Genomic DNA, 8,996 nt, shown 5'->3' with positions numbered 1-8,996 from the left:
TGGGAAGGATTAGACTAGGAAATAAATGTCCTTGTTGTTGTTATTGTTGTTTTCAAGACAGGGAATTCCTGTGTAGCCTTGGCTGTCCTGGAAATCATTCTGTAGACCAGGCTGTCCTCAAATTAATAGATTCACCTGCCTCTGCTGGGATTAAAGTTGTGCACCACCACACCACCACTACAACCACCATTACCACCACCCCAGACCTTCTTCCCACCCCCTTAATGAAGTGACTCAAAGTAGTAAGGGTTTGAATGATTCTGTATCTCCAGGATTTAAGCATCAGGAGATGGGCTTAGTGGGTACTGAGCTTGAAGACAGAAGGAGAGAGAAAGTTTGTGAGGCAGGATGAGCTGACAGTTCAGTTGTCCTCAGCCTGGATGCTCTGTAGTGTCTTGGAGTGTTACAGACAGAGCATAGTAAGGCCAGGAAGGCATTAGGGAAGCAGGCAGAGAAGGTGCATTAGGAATCCTTGCTTAGCAGGTGAAGGAGGGAGACACCAGCATAGAGGGCACAAAGGTGGGGGCGAGTGGCTGGATCCCACGTGTACTGGGGACCTGATCTCTGGACTTCCAGGCCACTTAGTCCCACCAGTGCTTCTGTTAGAATCAATTCCTCCTCCCTGACGGAGGAGAGCAGATCAGGCTGCAGGGGGAAAACACCCTCTTTATCTTGCAGGAAGTTCTTCTCCAAGATGCTTTCAACCTACAAGGGACCAAGGTGGGTGGAAATGACAAATCTGAAAGCCTTTCTCCCTCCCACCAGAGCAGGCTGAGACCCTAAGTATCTAGGGAGAGGAGAAGACTTTCCTCTAGGGATAAGGCTGGGGCCTGTGAGCACCATAGGTCTGCATGTTCCCACAGGTGCTAGTGTCCCCCCACCCATACCCTGCCCTGAAGTCTCCCTGGCATTTGTCACTTTTTCTCACCAGCTTCAGTTGCACTGCGAGTATCTTTTTCTCCAAAGATTTTACTAGAATCTTCAGTTGTTCTTCACTTAGCTCTGGAGGGAAAAGAAGAGAAAGAAAAAAGAAAAAACTAAAAGAACAATAACAAAAATACAAACAAACAAAAAAAAGATGTGTGGCTGTTTCAGAGGGAACTACAGACTCCAAATAGTGTTAGCACACTCTGATCAATTAATCAATGCATCCATGCATCTATCCATCTGTTTATCTGTCCATCCATCTGTCCATATGTCCATCCATCTATCCATCCATCCATCCATTCATCCATCCATCCATCCATCCATCCATCCCACCCTCCATCTATCCATAGCTGAACACCTGCTCTAGAACATACACCTTTGTTGGTCATTAACTTAAAAGAAGTTGTGATTTTTGACTCGGTAAAGTGGCACACACCTTTAATCTCAGCATTCTGGAAGGCAGAGGCATGTGGACCTTGTGAGTTCGAGGCCAGATTGTTCTACATAGTGAGTTCCAGGTCAGCCAGGGCTACACAGTGATACCTCATCTAAAAAACAACAGGCAACCAAAATTCTAATCTTTTGAGTCAGTTTTGGGAGAAGTCATGTGCTTTCTGTTTGTTTTTGAGACAGGATCTCATTCTGTAGCCCAGGGTTAAGTTAGGCACTCTGTACCCAATGTGGCCTGAGATGTTTTTCTTTTTAGTGGGAAAATATGTCATCCAGAGGGAAGGAGGAAATACAGGTACAAGATCAGAAGAGTGGAGACTCTGAAATTAAAGCTAACAGGCAGGCAGCAATGTGGAAGTGAAGGACTTAGCCCCATGCAGAAGGTTTGAAAAATGTAAAACAATAATAATAATAATGAAAATGGACCAAGAGGGGCTGGAGAGATGGCTCAGCAGGTAAGAATACTGACTGCTCTTCCAAAGGTTCTGAGTTCAAATCCCAGCAACCACATGATGGTTCACAACGACCCATAATGAGATCTGATGCCCTCTTGTGGTGCATCGGAAGACAGCTACAGATACTTAGTTATAATAATAAATAAATCTTTGGGCCGCAGCAAGCAGGATTGAGCAAACAGGGCTGATCTGAGGGAGCTGGGCTGACCGGAGTGAGCCTAGGTCCTAAATTCAATTCCCAACAACCAGATGGAGGCTCACAACTATCTATACAGCTACAGTGTGTTCTCATAGACATAAAAAAGATAAATAAATCTTTTTAAAATATGAAACAACTGAAACACTAGGAATAAAACCAATTTGACGGTGATTTTTTTCCTCTCTTTCAAGTACCTGGATTGAACTCAGGTCCTTGTGTATGCATGCACACACAGAAAAGCACACACACACACACACACACACACACACACACATATATGTATACACATATACATACACATACATATATACACACACACGTATATATACATACACATACATATATATGTATATACATACACACATATATGTACACATACATATGTATACATACACATAGGTATATATACATACACATAAGTATATATACATATACATACATATGAATACATACATATACATATATACATACACGCATATATATATATACACATATATGTATAAACATAAACATGTATATATACACACATACAATAAGGCACCTGGCATCCACTCATTCATTCATTTGGGAATTCATTCACACGATTTACTCTTAGAAGAGAAAAAACCCCATCTGATTCACTTCTCACTCACCTGTCAGAGCCCCAAGGAAGTAGAGGATGGCGTCCATAGCTTCCTTTGACAGCAGGACATCTTTGGGGAGTGTTTCCAGGGTCACTTCCTGTCCCTTGTCTAGAGCCCCTTCAAGCTGTGAGGAAAACTGGGTCACTAATACTTGTGGTAAAGGTCTAACCTAGCACTTGGCACACAGTAATCTGTGAGCCGAGGCTGACTCTCTCCCACTCCCTGTTTCTTCTGTGTGTGGTCAGGTCCTAGAAAGTGCTGGACTGGTAGGTAGTAGGCTCCTTGGTCCCTGGGTTTTGAGTGCTGGAAAATACAAGCTGCTATCCAGCAGGGGGCGCCATAGGCTTATGGGTAACCTCTGGCCATCAGAGGGAGGGCACCACTTCCAGGAACTGATGCTCTTCTTTCAGGGGCAAAGAGGCCAGTGGTAGCCCAGAGCCAAGGTGCACTTGGGCAGCCTTGGGAAGGATATCTGCTATTTATTCTGCAGCTTTGGGTCACAGTGCCATCCACAGTTCTCCCCGTCTGCAACGACTGCCACCACCCATACTTCCCTTTCTCCATACTTCCGGAATCTCACCGTCTGCTCAAGGTCCTGGAGCTCTTCTTTCTTTCCTAAGAGATGGCTGAGGGAAGTGAGTAGGGAGCTTCGCCCCACTGGACTCAGCTTCTCCACTGCTTGAGTCTCTCGCTGAACCTCTTCCTTTAATGTCTTAAAGTCTTCGTGCATCTCCCCTAGGGACACAGTTAATGTGGCAGGCTGTACATATATGTTCAGTAGGTTCGTCACCCCTTCTCAGGACCCTGTGACTTTTTATCTGACTTGTCCTCTTTATGAAGGGGTGTGGTCATGAATTTATACTAAAGCCTTGTTGTGAAAGATTAATAGGTGAATTAGACCCCCTGCCTTCAACTAACATGACAGTTAATCACACTACAGTCACCACTACCACCCCGCATCCCAGGATTCATCCTTTACCTGTGCACAGTTGACTTCTAGTTTAAAATACTACACCGAGACATTTAGGGGAAGCCTGTTTCCCCTTTTCTTGTTTGTGGACAAATGATGGCTTTGACAACTTCATGGAGTGGACACTGGACTGTTTCAGAGAGCAGTTGGTCTGTATCCAGGGACATTGGCTGTGAGCTGCAGCCTGTCTGTTTAGTGCCCTGAATCCTAAAAGTACATCTACTCTGCATAGGGGGGAATGGCTTCCTGGAAGAGGCTGTGATCCCAGGACACAGGGCTTCTCTATTCTCTTCTCTCTCTGTGCGTGTCTGCCTCTCTCTGTCTCTCTCTGTCTCTGCCTCTCTCTGCCTCTCTCTGTCTCTCTCTGTCTCTGTCTATGTCTCTCTCTGACTTTTCCCTCCCTTTTCCTTCTACTCTAATGCTTTTCTCCCTACATGTGTAGAAAATCCTTGAAAAAATTCACAAAGCTCCTTACCTGGATCACTGAGAAAAAAAAGAGACAAATAGACAAGAACACAATCCTAGCCGGGCCGTGGGGTTGCAAGCCTTTAATCCCAGCACTTGGGAGGCAGAGGCAGGCAGATTTCTGAGTTCGAGGCCAGCCTGGTCTACAGAGTGAGTTCCAGGACAGCCAGAACAAAAAGAACATCTGTCAGGACAAACTGTTTGCTGCCTTTCACTAAAGCCATTGCCAGGACAGCCTCAAGGTAGCATTATGAAAACATGGAGATTCTGCGAGCACACCCACCCATACAACTTTGGAACACACCCTGTCTCCAAATCTCTGTTTCTGGTTGTGCTTTGACACCTGTCTCTTTGTTCCTTCTGGACACTGTTTATATCCCATACCTCTATCTGTCTGAGGACCCAGGAAAAAGAGCAGATGCTCTTGTTGGTAGATTANAGGAGCTGCTGCTCCTATTTTACAGTGGGAGACTTTACCAGATAACTTCCAGACAGTAAGGCCTTGTCTTTGAGGCACACACAGGGGGATAAAGGTAGGCTTGTTGTCAGTGTAAATGTGTGGAATGCCTGTAAGGGACAAGAGAAGGTATCAGGTGGTCATTACAAGCTTGTCACACCCTTCTTTCTTCAGCCTCAAACCCGAAGCTCCTCAAATGCCCCATCTAATTCTTTACCTGACCTTCACGTTTGGAGGATGTAAGCTCTCCCCTACAATAGCAACCCCCCACTCATCAATCCAGTGGTGGTGTTATGATCTGTCTCCTCCTTTGTCTTCCTGAGGTGGGAGGCTGTGCTCATTTGGCTTTTGATTCACTTCCTATAGTTTATGCAATACCAGAGACACCTGGTACTCAGGTCTCCTCCTTAATCTAGAGCAACCTTTGTTCTGTCTCCAGCAATGGGCAACATAAGAAGCTGCTCCCCCCACCCTTGCCTGATCCCCTCACACTGCAAGAGGGGACCAGGATGCCACTGCACAGACAGTCATCCTTTAACTTGAAGTAAGCACATGCTGGTCTCTGCTCACCCCATTCATCTTCTCCATAGACCATCAGTTGTCTCACTCGATAGGCCAGGACGCAGCCCTTGGGGATGGTTACAGCCTCCTTGTGGTTCATAGATCCCTAGGATTACACAAAGAGAGTCTGAGTTCTCTGAGATCCATTAGGAGGAGGGACAGGATGCAGATACAGGGCTAGGTCTGATAGTCTTTGAGGACACAAGCGGTTGGAAACCTTCAGTAGGATCTCCAGTTCTCTTTCTCTGTGCTCTGAACTTATGTCCCTTGAAGCCTTCCCATTCATTTCTTTTTAAAAAATGTATACATTCATTTATTTTATGTATAAGAGTACACTGTCTTTGTCTTTAGACCCACCAGAAGAGGGCATTGGATCCAGTGACAGATGGCTGTAAGCCACCATACGGTTCCTGAGAATTGAACTCAGGATCTCAGAAAGAGCAGTCAGTGCTCTTAACCACTAAGTCATCTCTCCAGCCCCCTTCACATTCATTTCTAGTGATCACCCCCTACCAAGCTATGCCTGTATCTGGACTGGACAGCAGAGGGAACTGGACAGACCTGCTCTAGCACCTGCCTGTGGATCATCCTGCCCCACATCCCAGGTCCCTCCTTCCTTCACACCAGCTGTCCCATTCTTATCTCATTCGGGAAGTCTTCCCCTGGCTCCCAATCCCTTTCCATCCCTTCGAACATACTCACTAGATGTATGCATAGATTATAAGTGATGCACTTGTTTCTACTGGGCTTTACTTGTGTGACTCATCTATAAGTAAAGACATTCTGAAAGCAGAAAAATGCACTCATCCTGGGATCTTACCAGGTAGCCCCGACTAACCTTGAACCCATGACTCTCCTGCCTCTGCCTTCAGAGTGCTGAGATTACTAGTGTGCACCACCATACCAGACTGGAGAGTGGGGGAGGGGTGGGGACAAATCCTGTATCACTGAACTTGCTCTGTGTTGTCTGTGGCCTATGGAGACCTGGCCTGCTGGGTACCACTGAGCAAAGGACAGTGTGTGTGTGTGTGTTTTGTCTCCATCTTTGTCTCTGTCTTTTTCTATCTGTGTCTGTGTATAGCAAACCTGTAGTCCCAGTGGGGCAAAGCTGGGGAGAGAGAAGATGGCATTTGCATTGCTAGTTCGCTCCAAAGTGACTTCCTGCTTGGCTTCCACCACCTCCATCACCACATACAGGTTCTGCTTGTATTCCCGCATCTCCTTCAGGAACGGGTGGTCTGCTGACAGTTTCCTAAGGCAGGAGAAGCAGGAAGACACCACCCTCAGCGTTTCCTCACCAGGGTCACCTCTGTGCTTTGTATTATTTTATTTTTGAGACAGGCTTCCCGCTGTACAGCCGTGGCTGTCATGTGTAGACCAGGTTGGCCTTGAGCTTACAGAGATCCACCTGTCTTTGTCTCTCAAGCACTGGGACTAAAGGTGTGTGCCACTATGCCCCTCAGTGTCTGCTTTTTTAATCTGTCAATCCTAGACAGTACACTGTCAGGGAAGGAATGAGGGCTCAGATTGGCCACAACGCAAAATCAGACTTCCTGGCAGGACAGCAGCTTTGAGTCTGAGTTGCCTCATCTATAAAACAGAGATGACGCCAACTACCTCCCAGGGTGCTGAGATAAACTCTGCAAACAGCTGGCATCTCCACTTCCTCCTCCACTTTGCTTCCATAAGAAAACACATCTCCATCCTCACAGAATCTGCTTTTGTTCTGAGTACTCCCTCAAATCACTGCCCTATTCCTCTGCATCATCTACTGCAAATGTCTCAAAGGGTGAACCATACTGACTGTGTGTTCATCACCCCATCGGAATCTCACTCTCCGAAATCACAGTGACCCCCCACTCACTAAACTGCGTGATCCCCCTAAATGTGGACCACCCTGGATCTTCTGTCCTTCTGTCCTTCTGTGCCTTCTTGCCTTAACTTGGATTCCAATTGCATGAACTACTCTCATTTTTTTTTTGAGAAATTGCCACATAGATTTCCAAATTGGTTGTACAATTTTTTCTCCCACCTTGCTCTAAATCCTTGTCAGCATGTGCTGTCTCTTGAGGTTTTGATCTCAGCCATTCTGATAGGTACAAGATGGAACTTCAGAGATGTCTTGATTGACTTTTCACTGATGACTAAAGACTTAAATATTTCCTTAAGTGCTTCTCTGCCCTTCTAGATTCCCCTGCTGGGAATTCTCAGTTTAGCTCTGTACCCCATTTCTAAATTATGTTGCTTTGGATATTAATGCCTAACTTCTTGGTTTCTATGTAAATTCAGTTTATTAGTTATCTGTCAGGTATAGGGTTGGTGAAGATGCTTTCCTAATCTTTATGCTGCCTTTTTGTCCTATTGACAGTATTCTTTGACTGGCAGCCCCTTAGCCCTATCCTCTCTCACCTCTCTTTGTTCAGGTTCTCCAGAGTTGTGGGATCCACAATGAGTGTCTGCACCTCCAGTGTGCTGCTTTGTGACATGCCTGCAGCCCCCTTTACCTTCACTGTCTTTGGCACTTCCACATCTCCCTCTACTCTGGCATCCAGCATATTCCTAAAGCTAAAATTGGCAAGGAGTGTTGGATCTGTGGGAAGGAAAAGACAGAAACAGTAAACTGGGAGGCACCCCCACTTGTCAGCACCCCTAGAGAGAACTTTGGGCTTGGCGAGATCTAACCATATCAGGGGAAAGAGCTTGAGGATCTTCCTTGTGGTCAGGATGGCTGGCCCTAGCCCTCCAGCATCCTTCAGAGCCCAGCTCTGGGTGAGAGGCTGACCTGAGGGGGAGCTGCCCGGCTCCAACACATCCAGGAGAGTGTAGTCGGTGCGGACATAGCGGGCTCCCCAGAACACTGTGCTCTTTCTCTTCCTCAGCAAAAGGCAAAAAAGATGGAAGCGTTTGAAGTCGATGAGACTGGTTAGGGGTGTCAGATCCCCTCCAGGGTTCAGCTGTTTAATCAGGGCACGGGTGACGTCCTCAAACATAGACATTGTCTCTGTGGAGGAAGAGATAGACAATGTCCAGGCGGCCACTGAGGTCGTCAAGACCTGGTTTGGACTTTGTAAGAGGTTATCACCAGGCTTCACTCCTAGAGCTGAGGGGAGACAATTAGAGCCATTTGGATGTTGGATCTGTAAGGAGCCCAAGGATTCCTTCTTTGGGGATAGACATTCCCAATCTCTGGAGTTCACATGGCTGACACAAAATGCCAGCCTTCCTCTTAGCCAAGGGCTCTTTTCTCATTCCATGTTCATTTCTTCACAGAACAGAGCCCAGCTAGATTATGTCATCAGCAGGGGAAGTGAAGTGTCCTCCCACACTAAGGGACAGTTGAAACTAGGACCTGGGGACAGTAGGGAAAGGAAGCAATTGCACTGAACCCAGGAGCCTGGGCAGTCAGAGCAGAGCAGCCTCCCCAGTTGCCCTTTCCTTGGCAAGGCTACACTTGCTTGTACCCTCCACTTCCCTCCCACCCACCTCCTAGCAACATGGCTATAAATGGGTCAGTTTCCCAGTTCCTTTCTCTCGCTCACTTTTTTATCTTTGTTGGTTCTGTTTAAGATAAATCCCCTTTCAAATAAAAAGAATTTGTATTCATCTTTTAAGACTCAACTCAAGGGCTGGAGTGGTTAAGAGAATTGACTGCTCTTCTGGAGGTCCTGAGTTCTAATCCCAGCAACCACAGGATGTCTCACAACCTCCTATAATGTGATTAGAAGCCCTCTTCTGGTGTCTCTGAAGATAGTTAAAGTATAGTTACATATAATAAATAAATCTGTGAGCCCTTGGTGAGCAGGGCTGTAGCAAGAAGAAGAAGAAGAAGAAGAAGAAGAAGAAGAAGAAGAAGAAGAAGAAGAAGAAGAAGAAGAAGAAGAAGAAGAAG

At 46.3% G+C, this 8,996-nt stretch overlaps 1 protein-coding gene across 2 annotated transcripts in view; it reads right to left on the bottom strand.

Moving 5' to 3' along the window:
- Window positions 1-412: 412 nt before the first annotated feature.
- Window positions 413-8,996, bottom strand: part of LOC110332449 (gasdermin-A2-like) — a 9,794-nt gene continuing 1,210 nt past the window's right edge. Inside the window, exons 2-10 of one of the 2 annotated variants that reach the window (XM_021213688.1) lie at window positions 7,890-8,108; window positions 7,517-7,697; window positions 6,194-6,359; window positions 5,117-5,213; window positions 4,567-4,656; window positions 3,235-3,389; window positions 2,664-2,778; window positions 929-1,002; window positions 413-705 (exon numbers count right to left, since the gene is read on the bottom strand). In XM_021213688.1, coding sequence (XP_021069347.1) covers window positions 463-705; window positions 929-1,002; window positions 2,664-2,778; window positions 3,235-3,389; window positions 4,567-4,656; window positions 5,117-5,213; window positions 6,194-6,359; window positions 7,517-7,697; window positions 7,890-8,103 — 1,335 coding nt within the window. In that variant the 5' untranslated portion in view covers window positions 8,104-8,108 and the 3' untranslated portion in view covers window positions 413-462. Of the gene's footprint in view, window positions 706-928; window positions 1,003-2,663; window positions 2,779-3,234; window positions 3,390-4,566; window positions 4,657-5,116; window positions 5,214-6,193; window positions 6,360-7,516; window positions 7,698-7,889; window positions 8,109-8,996 lie in introns of those variants that run through there. The other variant, XM_029546510.1, reaches the window with a different exon arrangement.

The sequence above is a fragment of the Mus pahari genome, chromosome 14, assembly GCF_900095145.1.
Source record: "Mus pahari chromosome 14, PAHARI_EIJ_v1.1, whole genome shotgun sequence".
NCBI lineage: Eukaryota > Metazoa > Chordata > Mammalia > Rodentia > Muridae > Mus > Mus pahari.
This window is presented reverse-complemented; position numbering and strand designations above follow the sequence as displayed.